At 52.9% G+C, this 22,480-nt stretch overlaps 9 protein-coding genes across 9 annotated transcripts; 5 read left to right on the forward strand and 4 right to left on the reverse strand.

The window, feature by feature from the left end:
* Nucleotides 1-117: 117 nt before the first annotated feature.
* Nucleotides 118-2,304, reverse strand: CTAM01_13239 (FYVE zinc finger; the record flags this gene model as incomplete). Its single annotated transcript, XM_060529243.1, has 3 exons — nucleotides 118-1,888; nucleotides 1,949-1,971; nucleotides 2,026-2,304. The coding sequence occupies 3 exons, from the start codon at nucleotides 2,302-2,304 to the stop codon at nucleotides 118-120; spliced, it is 2,073 nt and encodes a 690-aa protein (XP_060376184.1).
* An 824-nt stretch (nucleotides 2,305-3,128) lies between these two features.
* Nucleotides 3,129-4,141, forward strand: CTAM01_13240 (siroheme synthase; the record flags this gene model as incomplete). The annotated part of the gene is made up of 3 exons (XM_060529244.1): nucleotides 3,129-3,239; nucleotides 3,392-3,873; nucleotides 3,946-4,141. The coding sequence occupies 3 exons, from the start codon at nucleotides 3,129-3,131 to the stop codon at nucleotides 4,139-4,141; spliced, it is 789 nt and encodes a 262-aa protein (XP_060376185.1).
* A 1,198-nt stretch (nucleotides 4,142-5,339) lies between these two features.
* On the forward strand, nucleotides 5,340-6,611 carry CTAM01_13241 (uncharacterized protein; the record flags this gene model as incomplete). Its single annotated transcript, XM_060529245.1, has 1 exon — nucleotides 5,340-6,611. One exon carries the CDS (start codon nucleotides 5,340-5,342, stop codon nucleotides 6,609-6,611), a length of 1,272 nt encoding a protein of 423 aa, XP_060376186.1.
* Nucleotides 6,612-7,665: 1,054 nt separating this feature from the next.
* CTAM01_13242 (glycosyl hydrolase family 10) lies at nucleotides 7,666-8,795 on the forward strand (the record flags this gene model as incomplete). Its single annotated transcript, XM_060529246.1, has 3 exons — nucleotides 7,666-8,115; nucleotides 8,194-8,428; nucleotides 8,500-8,795. 3 exons carry the CDS (start codon nucleotides 7,666-7,668, stop codon nucleotides 8,793-8,795), a joined length of 981 nt encoding a protein of 326 aa, XP_060376187.1.
* Nucleotides 8,796-9,392: 597 nt separating this feature from the next.
* Nucleotides 9,393-12,526, forward strand: CTAM01_13243 (uncharacterized protein; the record flags this gene model as incomplete). The annotated part of the gene is made up of 8 exons (XM_060529247.1): nucleotides 9,393-10,422; nucleotides 10,522-10,677; nucleotides 10,744-10,835; nucleotides 10,923-11,062; nucleotides 11,200-11,551; nucleotides 11,614-11,925; nucleotides 12,005-12,249; nucleotides 12,400-12,526. The coding sequence occupies 8 exons, from the start codon at nucleotides 9,393-9,395 to the stop codon at nucleotides 12,524-12,526; spliced, it is 2,454 nt and encodes an 817-aa protein (XP_060376188.1).
* A 190-nt stretch (nucleotides 12,527-12,716) lies between these two features.
* CTAM01_13244 (acetylxylan esterase A) lies at nucleotides 12,717-13,643 on the reverse strand (the record flags this gene model as incomplete). Its single annotated transcript, XM_060529248.1, has 2 exons — nucleotides 12,717-13,160; nucleotides 13,218-13,643. The coding sequence occupies 2 exons, from the start codon at nucleotides 13,641-13,643 to the stop codon at nucleotides 12,717-12,719; spliced, it is 870 nt and encodes a 289-aa protein (XP_060376189.1).
* A 1,012-nt stretch (nucleotides 13,644-14,655) lies between these two features.
* CTAM01_13245 (fungal specific transcription factor domain-containing protein) lies at nucleotides 14,656-17,157 on the reverse strand (the record flags this gene model as incomplete). The annotated part of the gene is made up of 3 exons (XM_060529249.1): nucleotides 14,656-14,718; nucleotides 14,773-16,627; nucleotides 16,691-17,157. 3 exons carry the CDS (start codon nucleotides 17,155-17,157, stop codon nucleotides 14,656-14,658), a joined length of 2,385 nt encoding a protein of 794 aa, XP_060376190.1.
* Nucleotides 17,158-18,653: 1,496 nt separating this feature from the next.
* CTAM01_13246 (glutathione S-transferase) lies at nucleotides 18,654-19,499 on the forward strand (the record flags this gene model as incomplete). The annotated part of the gene is made up of 3 exons (XM_060529250.1): nucleotides 18,654-18,716; nucleotides 18,770-18,850; nucleotides 18,906-19,499. 3 exons carry the CDS (start codon nucleotides 18,654-18,656, stop codon nucleotides 19,497-19,499), a joined length of 738 nt encoding a protein of 245 aa, XP_060376191.1.
* A 655-nt stretch (nucleotides 19,500-20,154) lies between these two features.
* Nucleotides 20,155-21,965, reverse strand: CTAM01_13247 (major facilitator superfamily transporter; the record flags this gene model as incomplete). The annotated part of the gene is made up of 5 exons (XM_060529251.1): nucleotides 20,155-20,503; nucleotides 20,578-21,107; nucleotides 21,159-21,331; nucleotides 21,395-21,710; nucleotides 21,792-21,965. The coding sequence occupies 5 exons, from the start codon at nucleotides 21,963-21,965 to the stop codon at nucleotides 20,155-20,157; spliced, it is 1,542 nt and encodes a 513-aa protein (XP_060376192.1).
* Nucleotides 21,966-22,480: the final 515 nt, after the last annotated feature.

A 22,480-nucleotide genomic window follows, 5' to 3' on the forward strand; every position in this document is an offset into this window, starting at 1 on the left:
GATTCTGAAATAAAAAAGCATCGAATCGCTTGTCCTTCTTCTCCTCTTTCCTTTCTTCTTCTCTGACTAGTCCTTCCCTGCTTTCGTCTTTCCCAGGCAGTCTAGTCGTGGCAGTCCTCACCTTGCCAGGCCAGACGCATAAAGGCCCTCCCATCGTTCCTCAACACCGCCCACCAACTTCTTGGCTCTCTCAATCTCCCTGTTCAGTTCCTCCACATTGCGCGTAAGCGCACTAACCTCCTCAAACCGTCTCGCATCCCGAGCAGAGTCCACCATTTGCTGCACCATGAAGCGCTGCTCCTCCAGGACCACTAAACGCTCACGAGCCTCCTTCTCTTCCGTCTCGAGCGCTGATACAGCAGTGCTGGTCTCGCTTGCCTGGCTTGCTGTTTCGGATTCGGCAAGCTCTTGATTACGGAGGGGCGAGAGGTGGAGGGACGACGAGGACCCATTCACGTTGCCAGACTGCAGGGCTCGGAGGCGAGAAGCCTGTGATGAACGAGAGCGTAGGATTTGTGGCACTGACTTGAGGGTCAACATATGGGTATGTAGGAACGTAGAGGCGGCAGCGTAGACGGCTTGCTGTAAGCGAAGCTGTGTCTTGGAGGTAGTTTTCATGTCGCGGAGTCGACGGGCGGCCGTATCGTATTTGGTAAACGCATCGGTAAGGCGTTTCCTGATTTTTGAAGCCTCCTGAATCTGAGCATGTGTGGGAGGTGGTTTTGATGATTCGACCCCATCGTCCCCCTCTGGCTGGAGAGCAAGTAATGTTCGTTGGAAGATGGGCATAAGCTGGCGAATACCGCGCTCGAACTGGCGCAATGTCTCGTATGCTCGCTGGTCAGCTGGCTTATGGGAGATGGTTGACGCAAAGTCGCGCTTCGCAAATATTGTGTGATTGCATTCGCGGCACATGCGAACGTCGATGCTGAGTTGGCCAGGCTGTGCCGCTGTTGGGGGCTTCTCCGTCGCAGGGCTCGTAGCTGAGACTGTTAGGCGCGACACGCGTGAAAATGATGCCGTAGATTGAGACTCACGACTGGCAATGCTCAAGCCCACCTCACTCGAGCAGCCTGTAAGTGGATCGGCGCAGACCACCCTGCCACATATGCGGCAGTGGTGTCTTCTAAACGTCCAAGATCCAAACTCTTGTTGACAATATGGGCATTGCGTGACGGAAGCGTCATCTTCCCAAGTAACAACCGACTGCTCAATCAGTTTCCTCTGGTTCTTTTGACCCGCAAGGGCGGCGACAGGCGACAGCAGACTTCCTCCATTTGTCGTGACATCTTCGGGCGCATTCGCAAGCAATTGCGTCAGCTTGGTCAAACGCTTTTCCAGCCTAGCCACTTCGAGATTCTGCCTCTCGACCCTCTTCCGTCGCATCTCGGCAAACGTTGAGGTGTGATCAATCAGGACACCGTTGTGGTCGTTGTAGCCATCTCTCGACTTGTAACACGTCTCGCAGACTCGGACCCAGTATCCCCGCACGGGGTCGTGCTGGGCAGACCTCGACAACTTCATCTGGTACATGGTGTGCTCCTCGCAGAATAACCTGCCGCAATTCCTACAATTGATGCTTCCATTGACAGCTCCAAGGCCTTTCCCGCACGTCGGGTCGGTGCATCGGTCGTTGCTCGTTTGTCGTTGCCAATGCGATCGTGTAATGAGCTCGTCCGGGTCTATCGGTCCCTCAATGAGCTTCGCAGTCGTAGGCGGGGCAATGGGCAGGGACTCGTTGGATTCGAAGACGTCGAGACCTCGCAGTTTTTGGTTGATTATAGACAGTGGTTGGAATCGTTTGGCCTTGAGCACCTGCTTGTCGAACCAGGTGCGGACCTCATCTTGTTCGACTTCGGGAAGTTCTTGGTGGTTATCGTCGATGTGTCTGAGGAGGGAGGGTCAGAGACTAGAGTTCAGTGTCGCAAGGAGGCAAAGACAAATTCACCTGTTGAGTTGAAGCAGGGTCAACTGTGGTTTACCATTAGCAAGCCTCTCTCATGGACGACAAACGTTGGAACAGACCATTTCCTCTTCACATATTGGGCAGACTAGCTTGGAACTGGAAGTAGCGGCTCTAGAGGGGCCTCCAACACTAATGTTGGAACCAACATCTTGGGCAAAGTCGGGTAAAGGGCTCGAGACTGGGGGCGAAGCCGAGGAGGAGTTGAGCGACAGAGTGCTTTCTGAGGGAGCAAAGGGACTGGGTGTGCGTTGGTGCCCGTTGATGGCGGGAGGTGTGGGAGGGGCGAGGCCTTTGCCGCTGCCCAAGATGCGGCCGCCTCCCAGCTTGCGGCCGGACATCGTGGAAAACGGGAAGACGATAGCTACGAGACCATGAATCGGAGGTGGAAAGGAGGGGACGTCGATGTTCGTTTGCTCGGGTTGTCTCGGCGGGATCGGGATTTGAGTGTGTTGGAAGGGCGGGGGGGTTTTGATGGTGTAGATGGCAGATGGCAGATGACAGACGCAGGTCGCAAGTGCAAGTGGTTCGTGGCGGTGGTTCGTCTTCACGGGTGACGGCCCCGTCACCTCAGCTCACGGGCACCTCAGTGGAGGGCAGAATGGTTCCAGTTCCAGTTGCAGTTCCAAGTTGTAGGTTCCCGCGCAGCCCGTCAGGCCTCTTCCCTGCCCAGGGATTGGAGAGAATCAGCAGCAAAGCAGTAGGCGGACGGCAGGCGGACGGCGGGCGGGAAAGGCAATGGCAGGCAATGGCAGGGCGGTAGGGGAGAACGACAGGGGTTGGGGAGCAACGCATTCGGCGGGATTTGGAGACCGGGACGCTAAAGACATGCGCTAAAGGCTGCGCTAGTGGACACACGCGCTGACCAGGGCCCACAGACAGGGGGAAGGCGGGGCAGCCGTGTGCCGACTGATACAGAGATACTTCTATCAATACCTATGATGAGCCATGGATGAGGTATACATCTATCGTGCAGACCGCCATTGCGTTCCTCGGTGTGGGGACACCAGCCTTATCGACGGCCTTTGCGCCTTATCGCCCCCGACCTGGTAGCTGCATCTCTCCAAAACTGCTGCCCAAAAAGTTGCCTTCGTCATCGAGGAACTCCAGAGTCAAATCTCGTCCCATAAGCCACCACCTTCACCACGCACCACACATACACAACATGGCCGCCAAGTCGACAACGAAGAAGTTCCCCGAAGTCAAGGGCGGAGGCAGTCTGATTCTGGCATGGCAGATCAAGGGAAAGAAGGTCCTGGTTGTTGGAGGAGGCGAGGTACGTTATGTTGCACACCCCATGCTGCGGCATCTCCGCGGCGTAGCTAGAGCTCTCTCTCTCTCTCTCTTACACCAGAAATGACTCTTCCCTCGTGCCATACTATTGCCTTCGTATCATATTGTTGAATGCTAATTGTCTGTCTGGAACAGGTTGCCGCCGGTCGGATCCTCAACTGCCTCGATGCCGATGCCAATGTCACCGTTGTCTGCCCCGCCTCTGGCCTCAACCCCGAAGTTGCCCACCGTGTTGAACAAGCCCAAGTTACCCACGTCGATCGTCTCTTCGAACCCTCTGACCTAGATGGCGCAGCCATGGTTCTTGTTGCCATTGACGACCCGGCCGCCTCTACTGTAATCTGGAAGTTGTGCAAGGAGCGCAAAGTGCCCGCCAACATCGCCGACGTACCCCCAGAATGCGATTTTTACTTTGGCAGTGTCCACCGTGACGGCCCCCTTCAGATTATGGTTAGCACCAATGGCAAGGGCCCCAGACTGGCTGCCATCATCCGGCGGCATATCGCAAAGTCACTTCCCAAGAACGCCGGCAACGCCATCGAGGCCATTGGTACACTCAGAGCGAAACTGCGCAAAATGGCTCCGAACTCGGAGGAAAGCCCTAAGCGCATGGGCTGGTACGTCTGAACCCTTGTCTGGGAAGTTCTACTTTACTGTTACTGTAAGAGATGCTTACAATTGAGCAACAGGATGATCAAAGTCAGCAACAAGTTCGACTGGGAAGAAATCTGCGATCTCACCGACGAGGACATGGAGAACCTTCTCAGATTCTATGCGACAAACGAGGTGCCTACAATCGACGACCTCTTAGCCATGAGGGAAAACCCTGGCTTCAACAAGATGGACGTGTTTGACGGGTCCTTTGGTTTTTCCGTAGGCGCATGATACATACCAAAGACATGTACATATCTTGTGTACGTACATACTGGATATGGGTGTTTGAGCGATATTGGGCGTCTTTTCATTGGAGTTATCTAGAGTGCTTCATTGGCGACATCTCACGACATGAAAAGGGTTTCGGAACTAAAAAGGGCCAGGCGCAATATGGCATGACTGGCATAGAATCTTTGGCTTGGAGAAGTGTACTACTATGCGAAAAAGAAGACTAGAAGGCGCCTTATCGAGCCTGCATCTTGACTTCATACCTTTCGACTGAGATAAGAGCTCAGGGAGATATGTTGTACTTGGCGAATGTGGTCTAGCATGGATTGGCTGGGCTTGGATTCGAAATGTAGTGTGCGATTTTCATCTCAAGGCTCATGCGATATTTTCTCCTAATCATTATGCTGGAATTTGTTATGAAGACGTTCAACTGTGGAAGCAGCTAGATTGGTGGTTTTGGGTAGTCTCCACTCACTCTAGAACATTAGCAGGCGCGTTGATGTCCAGCTTAACGAATAGCCTTGAAATCATTTTGAACACAATCCCCCATTCCGTAATTATGAGACTCTATGAGAAGTGATATCGATTTGACCATCCCGGGTGTTTCCATTCCAAACCCGTTCCGGACGCAGGTTCCGGAGCTGGCGCCGATGGATCCACAAAATCGGCACGGCGTGCAGGTGCTCTATGAAGGTACCTGCCTCCGGGTACCTTTCGCCGCTGCGCCTCTTGCCCGGGAAGTCTGCAATTCAATTCTACCTCTCACACCATTCCATCATAACCTTGGACGAAGTTCCTCTATTATAATACACAGTGTATTCATTCTACCTCGGACCATCTCGCTGCACACATTTATCTGTATCATCATTGTAGGCATCAATATCTTGTCTGCCCATCCCCTAGTGCCCATCGCCAATTGCACGTTAGCTTTAGCAGGCCATCTTCCTTACTTTCTACGCATCACAGCTACTTCGCACACAGCATCCGCGTGCTTTGGCGAAACCCACGATCAACAACACCAAGAGAAATCGTAGACCGACGCGCATTCTACTTAGACAATTCCTACGAACCTGCTATCAATCGAGAAAGTCGCAGACTCAGCCAGCACCAACGCGTCATCATTGCACCAAGTACCAATTTCAGACATCACCGTTTCCGCACTCATTCCCCGAGTCGCCAGCACCCTCGCCGGCTCACCGCAATGCCTCCTCGTGGTCGCCCTCGTGCGGCCGCGGCCGAATTCGATTCCGAAGTACTTCCCGAAAGACCATCTCCATCGTCCCTCGAGGAGCGCGAACCACCTCCGCCCTTCTTCAACACCACCTTTTCCACCCATCGCGCATCGCCGCTGTACGTCGGCGCCAATACCCTGAGCTTTCCTCGATTACAGGCACTGTCGCAGCGCTTACGCGACACGCTCGTGGGAGATGTCGTCAGAGGTGTACAGGTTGGGCTGGAAGGCAGCGACAGCTCTCTAGGACGCGCCGGCCCGCTGGAAAAAGTTGGAATACGATGGGTTGGCGTTGAAGCTCTACTAGGCGGCGCGGACGATACGGACCCCGATTTGAGCAGGGATCTTAGCAGCGATGGTGTCGAGACCGAAGAAACCGTCCGCAAGAAGAGATGCCTTGCATTCGAGATGAGATACGAGAACGCGCTGTGCACAGCTGTGCTGCTACCATCACTTTCTGAAAAGATCACGGAAGAGCCTACTGCCGAACTGCAATCGGCCAATAGCCTCGGTGTGCCTGGGTTGCTTACCAGCAGCGGCACAAAAGATGACAGGCACTTTTTGCATCTACCTCTGCTTCTCCTTCGCATGCCTGCACCTTTGAAATCAGTTATCGTTGACTTTCTGTCAAGCACATTCGACTGCCGGATTAGTTCGTTACGCATGGGTACGAAAGGCCTGACTACCGCATGGGAACGGTGGATCGAAGATGCCGGTCTCCCCTCACAGGGCCCTCTGGCAAAAGACATGGTCTTGACCCTGGGATTCTACATACCACCCGCAGTGACCTCAGATGGTACTGACGAACAACCCCCAGACGGGCTCGGAATCAAGTCAATCGACATCATCATACCGGCTGAGGAGCTCAAGCGGTTTACAAAGGAAGGGATGACGCTCACGAACCCGACGATTATCAACAGGGCAGGGCTCACTCAAGGCTACCAAGAGGATCCTAGAAAGAGAAAAAAGCTCACGGGCGGCAAGGCGGACGAAGGATGGGGATGGGTTGACCGCCAAGGGGAGCATGACGAAGCGTTCTTGCATACTTTGGGTGCCTACTTAGAAAAGCATCTCGCCCTGAATCTCTTCCATCCTGGCGTGAGAGTCACCAAGATTGCTTGTGGCGGGTTCGTGCTCTCAGAGGGGCGCGTCAAGGTGTTTGTACCACCTGGCGATGATGAAGAGGTTTTTGAACCGGTCAAAAATTTGATCAGCGATCTCATTGCCAGCGCCAACTCCTGATCCATCGAGGCCTCGTCAAATTCGGTACAACTATGAACAGGGCAGACAATCTTGTTGCTGCATCAGTTCCCCTCCCACATACTTGAGAGCAGCAGACGGACGGAACTTCGACTCAGGACTTTGATTCAGAGCCACGACTATGACTTCCACTCTGTGAGAGCGGATGTAAAATACTCTTTACACCCTTCGACCCTCCAGGGGTGGGATCATCAGGACGGGGAATTACGTGCCCCTTCTGGGAAATAAGAACAATCTACATCAATCTAGAATAATTCCCCGGCTCTATGGCGTATACCGGTCATCCGAAAAGCTACATGATACATCAAGTAGCCCGGAGGAATGGTGGAAGGCCTCTCATAAGCGGCAGCAGTGGTGGCCAAGACCCTGAGGTTTCACTCGGTACGCATCGGACAAGGGTGGCCTCTTGCAGCTACCAAGGCTCGCCAAACTCGGATCTCGCAAAGTTCGGATGTTACCTAGGCGCCTCATTTCAGCCGCCCTTAGCAATAGCTAGCAATCTATCTGAAAAGCACGAGGCCACTGCATGACCAGCTCGCTGCCGCTAAGTGCGTCTTGCGATGTTCAAGCCATGACTAGTTCCCTTGGGTAATGTCACTGTCGAATGCCCGCAAGGAACTAACACATTCAGCCGATATCACCCATGCTTATTCCCCGCATTACCAGGGGGAGTGCCTTTTTTCCAGGACGGCTGGTGTCCGCTTCTTACACGATGAATAATACCTGCGGTGCCATTACGGCTTGTTACCACCGAGCTTGGCTTTCCAGAACGGGCCGAGATCCTGGACTTTGCATTTCCGAGTCCCTCATTTGGCCTTGATTCGTGCCCAGATAAGTAAATCGAGTTATGGTTATTGTATAGTGGTAGTTTAAGCAAATGGGCGGTCCTTCATCTAAGGTTAAGCCAAATGTGTTGGCTTGAGAGCCTCCATCTACCCGAAGCACGACTTCCAACTCTATAAAGGCGGCTAGCTAAGACAATGGAATACACCATTCACAGCACCACGGTCCACTCTTTTTCACCTCATCACTCACAATGAAGTTCTCTTCAAGCCTCGTCTGCCTCCTGGCACCCATCACCGTTCTCGCCGCTCCCCTCGAGGAGAGGCAGGCCTCGCAGTCCATCGACAAGCTGATCAAGGCCAAAGGCAAGCAATACTTTGGCACCTGCACCGACCAGAACCGCCTGACTGCCGGCAAGAACGCCGACATCATCAAGGCCAACTTTGGTCAGGTCACGCCGGAGAACTCGATGAAGTGGGACCAGATCGAGCCCAACCGCGGCCAGTTCAACTGGGCCACGCCCGACTACCTCGTCAACTTTGCGCAGCAGAACGGCAAGCTTGTCCGCGGGCATACGCTTGTGTGGCACTCTCAGCTTGCGGGCTGGGTGAATAACGTCCGTGATAAGGCTGGTTTGACGACTGTCATTGAGGACCATATCAAGGCTGTTGTTGGCCGGTACAAGGGCAAGATTTACCACTGGGTGAGTCTATGTCCACCTGCTTCTTCTTCTTCTTCTTGTTCTCTAGGAAACCAATGTTACTGAAACTTGTATGGTCAGGACGTTGTCAATGAGATCTTCAACGAGGACGGCTCCCTCCGTTCCTCCGTCTTCTCGCAGGTCCTCGGCGAGGACTTTGTCGGCATCGCTTTCCGCGCCGCCAGGGCGGCGGACCCCAATGCCAAGCTGTACATCAACGACTACAACCTCGACCAGGCCAGCTACGCCAAGACGCAGGCCATGGCTCGCAAGGTCAAGGAGTGGATCGGCAAGGGCATCCCCATTGACGGTATCGGTACGTGTGAAGCCAGTCCAACACACTCTTCCTTGGTCGCCATGCACGAATACTAACGGATTACGCGCCAGGCTCCCAAGCCCATCTCCAAGCTAACCAAGGCGGCAACGCTCTTGGCGCGCTGCAGACCCTCGCCGGCAGTGGCGTCAAGGAGGTTGCCATCACGGAGCTGGACATTGTCGGCGCCAGCGCGGCTGACTACACGGCTGTGACAAAGGCCTGTCTGCAGGTTCCGCAGTGCGTTGGTATCACGGTCTGGGGAGTGCGTGACCCGGACAGCTGGAGGGCGCAGAATAACCCGCTCTTGTTTGATGCCAACTTTAACCCCAAGGCAGCTTATAACGCGGTCGTTACTGCTTTGCAGTAGGTCTTCTTTCTCGATGTGAAGTGGGGCTCGGGTGCTTCTCGGTAACCTGTACGGTTTCTGTCTTCATGTACAAATTGGAACTTTTGGCAGCTGTGCCGTATATAGGACTCTGTTATGAACAAATTCAATTTTTGCTTAGGAAGTAACTAGTCATCCGGCTGTGTTGCAGCAGGTCAGCTTGGCGAGGAACGTTGGTTAGCCAGGCCATCCAATCAAGACTCTATCAACGTGATTAACCTTGAGATTGTTTGCGCTGAATGCATGGTGGTTTAATATTGCACCCACCCCGCGCAATTTGCTGGGTATTCACAGGTAGTCACCCACACAGAATTGCCAAACAAATCCTTTGAGATTTATCGATAATAGATGGGCTCGGGTAAACGATCCCGGGAGCATCCACAGTGTCTTTGCGCCTATTCTTGTTCAGGTCTCTCCCCCTTTAATCTGGCCGTGATGCCTTCGAATGCTGACGACTGGAACATCGCACACAGAATCGTTACGTGACGGTGTAAGTTGAGAGTGATAGGCATTTGCTCCACAACATTGTTTCCTATCTGAGCCTCTACTCATGAATTCCTTACCATATTTCTCGAAGCAATGATGCCCCTGAACCCGGCCGAAAGGGCTGGACAAGGACCAACCCTCATCGACCTCATTCGGAATGCCGCTGAGTCTACATCTCAATCAATCATAGCCTATGGAGCAGAAGAGACAGTTGGAGATCTCGTGCCGACAGTCGTGTCATATTCAGACTTGCTCTGTCTGGCTCGTACAAATGCTCAGGTTCTCCTTCGGCTGTGCCCACCATCCGTTGGCATCGGCGGAGAACACCATGTTGATTTGCTGTGCCTCGACAACATCCTGGACACCATCATCTGGTTTTGGTCGACTGCAATCGCAGGGCTATTGCCAGCAATTTCAACCACTTCGATTCTTGAGCCTGGTCGATCAGAGTACCTCTCATATCTCCCCATCTTGTTGAAGGATCCGCTCTGCATAGTACCTCAGTCGCTTTCAGGCTCATACTGTTTGCAAGACTTTGCCAAGAAGTTACCGGTTGCCAAGACAACTTCTCAAAGTCTTGCCAGGATGAGTCAATCGATGCCGCTGCTACCTTTATCTGACAGTTCTTCTGCTTCCGACCCGGCGGTTCTGATGCTGACATCAGGTACGACTGGGAGAGCCAAGGCGGTACAACTCAGCCATGATCAAATACTGGCTTCGCTAGAAGGCAAAGCCAAGTCTGCAGGACCACACAGCGGCGGTCCCTACCTCAACTGGATCGTCATGGACCACGTAGCGTGCCTGACCGAGATACATCTCCTCGCGATGTACATGGGTTTCTCCCAAGTGCATCTCTCCGCGGACGAGGTGCTGTCCAACCCTGTGCAGCTACTGAATATGGTCAGCCGCCACCGGGTTTCGCGAACCTTTGCCCCTCATTCTTTCTTGGCGAAGTTATCCAGGGAGCTCATGTTGAAACAAACATCGTCGTCGGATGGAGGTCTCGATCTTGGATGTTTGCAATGGCTTGGCTCGAGTGGGGAAGCAAATACAGTGGGTTTCTGCGAGGCACTCCAGACACAACTCGAGGACTACGGTGCTCGCAAAGACATCATCATCCCGGGTTTTGGAATTATAGAAACTTGCGCTGGGTGTGTAAATAACGCAAATTGCCCGACGTATGATCGAGGACAAAATCACCAACATGTTGACGTTGGCAAAGGCGTCCCTGGGCTACAGCTGCGAGTGAGACTCTTAGATGGCAATTCTCCATCTGCATTCGCAAACGCCGGCCAGGTTGGGCTTCTGGAACTCTCCGGCGACGTAGTATTTGACGGCTACTTCAACGATCGCGACTCTAATGCGGCCGCCTTCACAAGTGATGGCTGATTTATTTCTGGCAATGTTGCTTGTGTCAACCACAACGGTCAACTAATCCTCCAAGGACGCTCCAAAGATACGATTATCATCAACGGGGTGAAGTACGCCCCAGACGAGCTGGAACACCATCTCGAGAAAGAGTTGATACAAGGGGCAGTTCCGGGCTCTTTTTGTTGCTTCTCAACTTTGTCACAGTCATCTGACACAGAACGAATTGTCGTTGCTTACTTACCATCGGTTGAGGACATTGATACCCGAGCCCGGACCAAGACTCGCAATAGGATAGTCGATATTATCGGCTTACATACGGCTTCATCTGCCATCGTTCTACCCCTAACAGCCGCTGATCTCAAGCCATCGGCACGAGGAAAGCTGCCCAAGAGGTGCGATCAGGTCAGCTTTCGGGAAGGGCACGTACGCCCAGCATCTCCACAAAGCGAGCGAAGCCGACAGAGTAGAACATGACGTAGCAGAGAAGATAGTTTCTTCTCTTGAGGCACTCATTTGCTACGAAATACAGGAGTATTTCCAAGTCAAGGGGGCCACATCACAGCATCAAAAGATCGATATTCTGGCTCGGCGCTACGTCAATGGACCTCATCAAGATAGCGCGTCTAATCTCGGACTGGCTTCAATTATTAGAAGGACTCACGCCCAGCCAAGTCCTGAAAAGTCCGACGCCTCGGCGGCTAGCTATGATAAATGAGGGATCTGAGAGGAAAGATGAAGTCGGCAGCCCGGTCCTTACCCTCCGGTCAAAGGGCAAAAAGACGCCGCTGTGGCTCGTACATCCCGGTGTCGGAGAAATCCTGGTCTTCATGAACCTCATAGGCTCATCGACGACCGGCCAGTCTATGCCTTCCGTGCAGGGGGTCTCGATAGCGGTGTTTGGCCTTTTGCCTCCTTGGATATGTTGTTGGATTACTATTTTCAGCACTTCGAAGCCGTCCAAGCAAAGGGGCCGTATGCTATCGCAGGCTATCCGTTCGGCTCAATGATTGCCTTCGAATTATGTAAGAGACTCGAGACAGCAGGTGATGAGGTTCTTTACTGCGGTTGCTGGAACCTTCCGCCGCATATTAAGCACCGCATCAGACAGTTCGGCTGGGTAGAGTGTCTCGCCAACTCGTTTCACTTCACGAAGCTCATCGAACAGGATCAGGCTTTACAGCAGATACCAATGTTGCGCACATTCTCAAAGCAAGAAGCAGTTGCCCACCTCCGAGCCCCCAGCGACTCGGATAGGGTTAGGCCTCGGCGAAGAGGAGTTTGTCAAGTGGGCAGATTTTGCATCTTCGGTCCAGCATCTGGCTTGAGACTACGAGCCACGGGGAACGATACGCAGCATGGATGTATTTGTCGCAGATCCTCTCAAGGAGGTAGCTATTGACCGCAAGGATTGGGTTCTGAATAAGCTCAGCCGGTGGCGGGAGTTTGTGAGCGATGTGCAGTGTTATGATGTTCCGGGTGAACACTATTCTATGTCGGACGAGGTCAACGTGTCGCGGTTTGCGGAGAAGTTGAAAGAGGTCTTGGAGGCACGAGAAGGGCCTCTACGTCGGACCCTTCAGTAAGTTTCTCCTGCAGCTCTTCGGTCCGGACTAAGGTAATGCATAATGCGTGAAGCTGGACACTGTCAACTTCGTGGATGGGAAATCAGCGGATATGCAACTTGGGTATCTGCGAGTAGATTGCAATACCCGTGTTGGCTTTTCCGCAGCGCTGCGTCAAGAAGTCATAACCTCCGGTTCCTCCAGAGAGCCGGCCTCGTAGCCGGCGGGTCTGAGATCCTTTATCAATACCGGCCCGGTTCTGAATCATGCTTCCGGTCCGTCAACGGGGGATAGATTGTCCCCGCGGACTACGTTTCTCCGCGGGAAACTTTATAAGAGAGCTCCCAAAGTTCACACATCGGAGACAATGTATGTTAAGACCGAATAAGTATCATAACAATACGCACTAGTTATTTACTGCCAGAGCGGCGGCTGAAGCTTCCTTCAAACTATATCCAAGAATTATTGTACGTGTTGAGAACGGCTACAGGCCGAAAAACTTCATGTCATCGTCACCCCGGATGGGCACAGTGTGTCCAACGCCAACAGCCCAAACACCCGTCAGGTGATCACCAAACACATCAGTGCGATAGTTGGCAATAGGGGTGTTCTGAGAGGAAGTGACAGGCTTGTCCGGGTTGTATCCAAAGACGCCAGACCATTGCTTGATGGTCTCCTGGTAGTTGGCGTAGTTGAGCGTGGTGTCGGTGCTGCCGTGGTAGATCTGCATGCGGGGGCGGGACCCCGTGTAGCCGGGGTAGGCGTCGTAGACCCATTGGGCCCAGCGTGCCGGCGTGGCAATCGATTGGCCCGAAGAGCAGGTGCTATTCCAGCCGTTGACCGTACCGGTGTAAAAGCAACCGGCTGGGACGCCGTTGTAGACGATGCCGGCGGCGAAGACGTCGGGGTACGTCGCGGCCAGGACGTTCTGTTGCGCGATCAGTCACTCGAGCATTGTCTTGTTGAGTTATGGACGTTGACTTACAGTCATCATGGCGCCGGATGAAGAGCCGGTGACAAAGACCTTCGACTTGTTGCCGTTGTACTTGCTGAGAGTGTATGAGACCATGTTGGCGATGGAGTTGCTGTTAGCTCCTCCGTTGTGGGTGAGAGTTGCCTTTGAGGAGACATCCCAGCAGGTTCCCGAGTATGGTGACTCGGGGTAAATGACGATGAAGCCCTTCTGATCTGCGAGTGTCTTGTAGGGGCTGTTGTTGTAGTAGGCTTGAGCGGTACCTGTGCAGTAGTGGATGGCCACAACCACGGGAGGGTTCGCCGCCAGCTTGTCGGGAACATAGATGTACATCTTGACGCCGCTGGGATTTGAGCCAAAGTTCGTGACCTGCTGCAGCGAAGCGGCGCTGGCAGAGGCGACCAGCCCAAGGGCGGAGAGAATTGTGCTGAACTTCATAGCTGCGATGGAGTTGCTACAACCAAGTGCGATGCTGATTCAGTGTCTCGAGGACGATCTTGGGCTCGTTCTTGAGCAACTACTTATAGTCCTAGGTAACGGAGTCGAACGAACGAAGCTGTTGACAGAGCTCCCTGTGACGCATCTGGCAACTTTTGTAGACTTCCCTTCAGCCGCTCGTGCATAGAACCATAGGGGCCGCATGCACTATGTGTAAAACCCGGTGATCTCGTTACCCCACACGTAGGGTAGTGTTGAAAAGGGGGCCATCATCGTCAATTTAGCCGGTTGGCTGGGGGCCGTGCTAGATCCATGTCTCATCCGAAAGCGAAAGGAAACTGGTTCATCTGGAGTTGTCTAAAAAGCTTTTATTCGGCACTTGCCATGGCTTCCGAAAGGGAAACCCGGCTCTTTTGGAAAAGTATGGGTGCCGGTATCCGTTGTCCAAAGTGGCTCTTGCATTGGCCTTCCCGAAGGGGGTGCCTTGCAGCGCGGAGGCTGATGAGCCTTTGGAGGAGGTGTCATGCCGCATTGCTGATCTGTGCGGGTAATTCGACAGGGTGTTTCTACCGGTTATGCCGGGCACGGGTGATGCTCCCGCGACTTAGCATCTGCAGGTTCCTATTCGGTTGCCGAACAAGCTAGGATCCCACGTCGAAGCAGTTGGCGATGAAGAGTGTTGGTGGAGTCTGGACGAAGCTTGAAAGAAGGGGCTCGGCTTGACAGGCCGCTTCATCCCCACAGCGCAAGATAACCTCACCGCAATCTGGGTGAAGAAGCAGTATTATTATCCCGTTAATTCCGGCGAATGGTTGGTTCGGACAATCAGGGTTGCCGCGTTGCCGATCGAGGCTTTGGTTGCTTCCCTTTCTTCCGACAACTCGCACCCGACTACTTTTCTTTCTAGAAACTATTTTGTACAGCGAATAGCTTTTGTTACCTGGTATCTTCATCATAGTACACCGTCGCTATAACCTCGTCAGCCGACACGATCCTCTCATTCCATGCGCGATCACTGAACATCCGGCATCCAGTAAGCTGGCGATCCTTCGAAGTTGGGAAATGTAGCAAAGGCCTGAAGACAATCAGCTCAACATCCTAGTTGAAAGCTCTGGAGGAAATCGTGTACCGAAGAGTCTAAGTCCAGCCAATCCGTTGTCTCCCAACCACTGAGGAGGTTCGTCATCCCTTCGAACCCATGCTGCTGGAACACTTCACCCATATCGGCCGGCGGTGCTGGAGCGCCCGAAACCTCTTCCAATTGCATCGGCTCCGCACCTCCATGCTCAGCACGCTCAATGGTCGGCTTCCTCTCACGGCCTGAAGGGCCTTCGGAATGAGAACTAGCCTCTTGCCGAAGCTCTTCGAGAATGACAGAGTATCTGCGGCTTGGGCTCTCGGCAGTCGTTGCTTTCGCCAGGTGATTCTGGCAGCGATCTGCCAGCTCGAAGAGGCCCCTTTCCGGGTCCTGTCTCCCTCTTTGAATTTCATAGACGTACACCACCGCGAGTGCACAAAAGGTGACGTACGGCGTCCACCAGAAAGCGTGGAATAATTTCCCGTCACTAGCCATGCCGTCGACCGTCTCAAGTGCGGCCTTGGCTGCAGTGATGCATTCATCAATACTATCTTCTAGAGGCGATTGCTGACCACCTCTCGAGCCACCCGTTCCAAGAAGAAAAGGTCGGTTGGCGTGCATAATGGCGTGGCAATATGCTAGCTTGAGGGCTGTGTTCTGTCTTCTGAATGACGGAATTAAGGACATGGGTCGAACGGTACCCAAATGGTGTGGCAAGGACTCGCGCCACCGGTGTAGAGCCTTGCCGTATCGATGTGCAATCATGAGACGGTCATCTTTATGAACGGGTTTAATCGAGTACACCTCGCGAGAGATACCGTCAATGATTTGAGCGAGTTTGGCGTGGAAGATGAGACTCTCAACATGGCAATCCATCTCTGGCTCGTCACTTGATCTTCCTTGGGGTGTCATGTCCTCATCGTTGACGCAGTCAGGGAAGTCCTGATCGATATCGTCGTCGCGGTACATCCTCGGCCGACCAAATACAACAGAGAGATACTTGTCGATGGTGTATGCCACCCAGAAAGTCCTCTTCCGGCACTGCGACAGTATGTAGTCCTTGTCGCTGCTGGCCCTGTTGCGTCCGGACTTCCGATGTAGACCCAAAGCCGAGATGATGGGGAGAATGCTCCCAAAGACATACCATGCTTGATTCATGCGAGATGTTTGGAGGAGATACAACACCTGCAAGAGGCGTGCCTGCGAGGACTCTAGCTTCGGCAACCCGATCTCCGCATCCGTTAAACTCAAAGCCTGAGAAAAGAGAGCGTCGCTGCGCAGAAGGTGAGAAAACCTTTCTTCGTCGACATTTCGGACCTTGCTTTGTCGGAGGGTGACGATAGCGAGAATGGTCAAAACGATAGAGGCTTTGGCGTGGCCAATTTCGTGGTGCAGCGGACGGCTGTCTTTCGCATTTGCGAGCAGAATCTCGAACCACTGGGCGACGTAACCTTGATGAAGGCATCGATAGGTTACTACGCAAACATCAAAGTAGAAATCCAGCATGTCCAAGCCGGCCAACCGGTCAGGAAGAGTCGATACGTCCAACGGCTGCGAATCGAAAGGCTTGTCTCCTGCCCTCGTCAGCCTCTGATGCTGTTCGGCGCCGCTCGGTGCGTTTCCAGGAACGTCAGTAGTATTAGATCTCTGCGACGAAAGGCGCTTCCATGCTCGGTGCAGGAATGTTAGACTCGAAGTGGTGTCAACATACTGCCCTTCGATCTCGGCAATCTCGACTTCTGGCGAGGCGCGTGAGCCTGGCAGAGCGCTGCGCCGGCTGCGCTCTGCAGCCTCCGCCTCGTCGGCTACATGATCACGGCTTCTCGACCGAGCCGCACTCTGGCGGGGAAGACGTGGTTCACGCGGTGCTAGGGATGGGAGAGGCGCCGCCGAGGGAAGCGGTCTTCTGTGAATGGTTAACTACCACTTTAACCATCATCGAACACTACTTGTTCTCACAAAGACATACCTGTGCACCTCTAGGGAAGTTGAGGGGACCAGTCGGGATTCAAATAACCCGGGGGCAGAACTGGATGCTGGCGGAGGTGTCGGCGGTCTACCTCGGCGGTAAGTAGCGTCGTAGATGCAGGAGAGACGTTTCCGGGTGCAGACGTCGCATGGGATCGTTCCGGAGCATTTCAGCTTCTTGGATTTGCAAAAGTCGCATGCGCGACTGACTTTGTGACTTCTTCGCCGATTAGCGGCGGCAGTGGCGGCGGCGGCAGCAGCAGCCGATGACGAACGGCCCTCTTCGGGGCCCTCGGGCGAACCCTCGGGCAAGCTGCGTTTCCTCCGATCGGTAATAGTCGGCGGCAGAGTTGACGGGGACGGCTGTGATATATTTGACGAAGGTGTCGGGGCGGATGTTGTTAGAGGGGCATCATCGCGGATACCAGTGTCGGTGCTCGCCGTTGTTTCCGCTGGTGTGTCGGCCATCCTACCACCATCCATGAATATCCGACCCTCCGATGCGTTTGCTGATGGTCTCCACTGACTCAAGTCCGATTCTCCGGACTACCACGTCGGTTCCAGCACCCACAACGGCTCCTACACCGGGTTCAGCGCTCCGAGTGTGTGCGCTTCGTCTTACTACGGCATATGACGAATCCGTAGGTGGATCATAACGGAGGATATCTCGTACCGGAACAAATCGAAAAAGATACCTGACGCCTCTCGCGTGGTGTGGCACGCAGATCTGGCTGGGAGTTTGTGCACAGATAGCAGTCCGGAAAAGCGAAAGTCAGGGGCCAGCTGATTATTAAGGGGAGCAAGCAAACCGGCCACAACGCACAGCAAACAAACGGCCCCCTTGCCGGCGCTCAAAGCTCGGCTGAAATGCGGGGCAAGGATGAGCAAATCGGTTGGATCGAAACCTTCTTACCCTCCACAAGTCCGGGCTCACTGTTCCCAGAGTCTGTTTCCAAGATGCCCCCTCGCTTCACATGCTGTTGATAAAGCATAATATCTCTCGACAAGGCGCTTGTCCAATGGGGATTGTTGCCGAGCAATCACTACATGTGTTGGCCACGTGTTGCTGTGCTTACAATCAGATTGTGTAAGTTTGTAACTTCGTCCAGTATACTCGATCTGGCCTACGAATCAAACTGCTTATGACGAGCCGGCAGATAGTACAGCCTGGGTTCTTCCTCTGCCCACAGGAAACTCGCAAGAGACGTATGGATAAATAATTATGCAATGATATCATTTATGAGCTAAATACAACAGTAGTTGCACAAAGAGTCGGATTTGTGGCCCAAATTGGCCTTAGTGACCCCTCCCAATGGAATGACAAATTCGCAGTATGCCAACTCCCGAGCTTTGATCCCTGCTGCAAATCATCATTGACTCCAGCGCTGCAGAAACGATGCAGCTGAAATCTTCAGAAACCATGGCGCGGGGATAAGTCAAGCACTGGAGCAACCATCATCCGAGTAGACAGCAGCCTGCAGCCCATGGCCTCCCACTATCATCTCTTCGAGGTAGCTCGGCACCGATGTGGATGAGATCTAGGAGACTGTCTATCGGACGATCGGACGGTCAGTCCATCCACCCCCACCAGAATCCTCCCTAAATCCGGTCGTCTGCCCCGCCATCCCCCGCTCTACTCCGGACAACCCGAGTCGGTCCCTGTCCGCTGCTCCTATGAGGCGGACGGCGGCTTCCAGAGTTGCACCGGCTCTCCAGAACTTCGACCCACCGACCGCGGCACCGTTCGTTTCGTCGCAGCTTGCTGCACTCGTGAACTCTGCTCCTGGACCCCTGACGTCAACATGGTGGCACTCGAGACTCTAGACTAGCCGATCCCCTAGCGGACGTGTTACTTTATATGATGCGGGCCAACCCCTCAATTGTATTGCCTCGGGGCAGACAGAATCGACGATCTCAAGCATCTATCTATCTCTATCTGAGTCGTATCGAAACAAGCAATCAACATGTCTATCGAAGTTTACCATCTTGGGCTTTCTCAATCAGAGAGAATTGTGTGGCTTTTGGAGGTTGGTAACTCGCAAACAATCATCTAGGTCTGTAATTACTGAGACTCTACTAGGAACTCCAAGTACCATACGATTTGCATGTCTTCCAGAGAGATCCCATCACAGGACTCGCGCCCAAAGAAATCAAGGAGATCGTGAGTCTTTTTCAGCATATTTTGTGAATAGTGGATAGACAGCTGAACGAGTCAGAACCCCGCCGGAACCGCACCGTATTTCCGCGACAGCACTGTTTCACCGCCAATCGAGCTTGGAGAGTCAGGCGCAACTGTAGAGTACATTCTCAACGTCCACGGTAGCAAGGCTGGCTCCGGAGCCCCGAGACTTCTTCGTACCCCCGATGACGCCGATTACGCCGCCTACCTCGAATGGTTTCACTTCGCCAACGGTACTCTTCAGCCCACTCTCGGCCGCGCTATGACCCTGTTGTTTGCCGGCGCTTCGCAAAGTGACTTTGGCAAGCGGATGGAAGAAAAGTCCCACCAGGCCCTCAAGCTGATTGACAAGCGCTTGGCCAACAACAAGTGGCTTGCCGGTGAGAACCTGAGCGCTGCGGATATCATGACGGTCTTCACTCTGACCACCATGCGTGGTTTCTATCCTCTCCTGGACTTGTCAGAGCATAAGAACATTTTGCGGTATTTGAAGGATGTTGCCGAGCGCCCCGCGTATCGCAAGGCGCTGGAGAAGGGCGACAAGGGCATGGAACCTATGAACGGGCCCAAGGTTAAGGCTTTCAAGCAATTCAAGGGATTCGGTGCCATCTACGAGTCCTTGGGATACTAGAAAATTCAAGCCGCCTTCGACAGATACTCTACTCACGATTCATGAACGATCAATATGACAAGGCGATATAACTCAATGAAACTCATCATCGAGAGGAAATGACTTGCAGTATCGAATTATGTGACGAAAAAGAATAATTTCCTGCCGCAAGCTCGGTAACCCTTCAAGAATGGCAAAAGGATACTCAATTGACCAGCCTGGGGGTCGAACCCAGAATCTCCTGATAACATGATAAATCGTAGTCAGACGCCTTGCCATTGGGCCAACCGGCCGTGATAATCGAGTAGTTGATCCACTACGGTGGATTGCTGCTGGCTTGCGGTCTCAGGGAATTTGAGAAGTCGAGGTTGAGGGCGACATGGTGGGTGACGAGTTGGCTTCACGAGTAGACTCCGAATTTGGAGACTTCCGGTCTCGTGTGGTGTGGTTCATGTCAGATGATCGAAAATGGGACACAGAAACTTGGTAAATCAGGCGCTCTTCAGTAGTTCGCTACCCCAGCTTGGCTAGTGGTTCTGAGGAACACAGGAGAGTCTCTTGTCCGACGATGATACACAAATGCATGGATATGGCAATTTGAAGCCGCGTGTACGGGAAACTTTACAGTGTTGAGAAAAGTACTTTATGAGAGTATCCGGAAGAGCTGAAGTTTCTTTCAGAGAGCATATTTGAACAAAGGGCTCTTCTCCCCCATGCGGCCAAGCTCTTCTTCGGTATACCTCTCCCTCACTTCGTCTTCAGTCTGTAGCGCCTTCTTCTCATTGAGCCTCTTTAGAAGGATTTCGAGAGCAATAACAGCAATGATACCGGCCGATGCGAATCCAAAAGATGTTCCAAAGCCAGTAGGGTATGTCGGCGCTTCCTTATCGAGGTAGATATAGCTGCCGATCAAGCCACCAATATTTCCGACACAGACCAAGAAGCCGATGCTGATTGCTCGTTTCTCTGGGCTCGGCGTATTTGCTACGTTCCAGGCATTGACTCCTGGAAGGATTGGATACATTCTGGTGATCCTGGGTTAGTTCCCCAATATCTTCTATATGAGACCGACAGGTGTATTGAGATGAGAGAGACTTACCCGAAACAGGCCAGGCACACGGCGAAATAACACAATGCAATGTTGTCTTTGATATCGGCGCTCTTTGCGAACAAGATGCTAAATGCAACCACGAGGCAAAGCTGAGGGCCAATGATGAAGGGCATTCGCCACGAATACCTATCAGCAAATACTGAAAATATGTAGGCTGAGATAGCGCCCACCGCATAGGGGGGCATCGTCAAAAGCTGCGCGTTAGCCGAGGTATAGCCCATGTTTTTGATAATCTGCGGCATCGTGAACTTCATGGCGTAATTTGGGACCGCATTCGACCAGTTCGCAAAGATCAAGAGATAAATCTTCCAGTCTGTCAAGACAGACATCAAAGCTTGCTTATCAAAGTGTTTCTCTCGGAACTCGCTCGGTCGATGAACCCGGCGGGCTTCTTGTCGTAATTCGAGATAGCGCTTTTCGTCGGAGTCAAGCCACTTGGACAGAGCGGGAGAGTCGATGAGGAAGAAGAAGCACATGATGCCAATGACCACTGTAGCCAAACCTTCGAGGATGAATATCTAAGTTGTTGTTAGAAATATGCAAGAAAGGTTCACGGCTTACAGACGCACCCATCGCCAACCTTCGTACCCTCCGACACCATCCATTTTTGCGATGGCAAATGCTAGAAGGCCAGAGACGCCTCCACCAGATGCGGCAGACGTATAGAGAAGAGCTATCCTGGTCTGCGTCTCGTTTGGGAGGTACCACTTGGAGATGATCAAAATAGCGCCGGGGAGGAAGCCTGCTCTGTCCCTAAGTTAATCTTTGCTGTAGTCTCTCCAACCAGATAGGAGTGATTGCTTACTCAAAAAGCCAAGGAATATTCGAACAGCTATCAGGCCACCATAGCTTTGGACCACGCCGTTGCAGGTCATGATGATGCCCCAGCATGTGACAATGCCACCAATGTAGAGCGAAGGTCTCTTGAACATGTGTAGAATCATGTTGCTCGGGACTTCGGCTAGGACGAATGGGATGAAGAAGACAGAAACTGCAATGTTGTACTCGACGCCCGTCATGTGGAGGCTACCTAACAACCCTTCGATCTTGGCGTTTCCAATATTGGTCTTGTCGAGATACGCCATGAGGTAGAGCAGAATCAGCATCGGCATAAGTCGGTACTATTGAAGATGCAAGTCAGATTATGTTGTAACACCAATAAGACGTATCATAGGGGGCAGTTGCAACTAAAGTGTACGCACGTCGACTTTGCGGACTGCTTTTTTCTTCTTGTCCTCTGGGAAGTTGCCGAGGAATGTAACGTCATCAGGGCTCAGGTTGCTATTGCGTTGATACTCATGGTGGGTAACAGAGTCCTTTTCGTGAGAGACGTGTTCAATGTCGGAGCGGTCCGAAGAGACCCTGGTGACAGCCATTTCTCTTGTTGCGGATGTGATTGGTTGGCACTTTCTCTTTGTCAGAGAGTTCTCCATAGAATGAAATGATCGTTAGGCAGCTGCTTGAAGCTGGAAAGTCTTCGCGACTCGGCTTTATAGTTGAAAGGCGGGAGACGAGGCCTTAATATCCAGTTACTACCAAGGAACCTGGGGAAGCGGCGTGAAACCTACAGCTAGGTCTGGAGTTGCGGGGGAAATTTCCCAGGAATCTGGGGTACTGCCCTTGGCGCCGGGGTCCTCGAAGCAGCGAGTGGCTCGGAAAACAAATATTTTCCAGTCTTGATAGTAGCGTCAAGCCACTTCTGCTTAGCGCCAGTGCCCATAAGCAGCCCGGATTAGAAGATTTCGGAAATGCATGTACGAAGACTGCTTGTTTTATCAAACAACTTCGTCCCAGTCTCTCTAGTGACGCCATGAGCGGGGAGGATATGTGCAATGCATTGCTGTCGTAGATGGCGAGATAGTTACGGTATCCTTTCCGCGATTCTCCATGC

This window comes from Colletotrichum tamarilloi (assembly GCF_030869305.1).
Source record: "Colletotrichum tamarilloi strain Tom-12 chromosome Unknown Scaffold_91.1, whole genome shotgun sequence".
Taxonomy (NCBI): domain Eukaryota; kingdom Fungi; phylum Ascomycota; class Sordariomycetes; order Glomerellales; family Glomerellaceae; genus Colletotrichum; species Colletotrichum tamarilloi.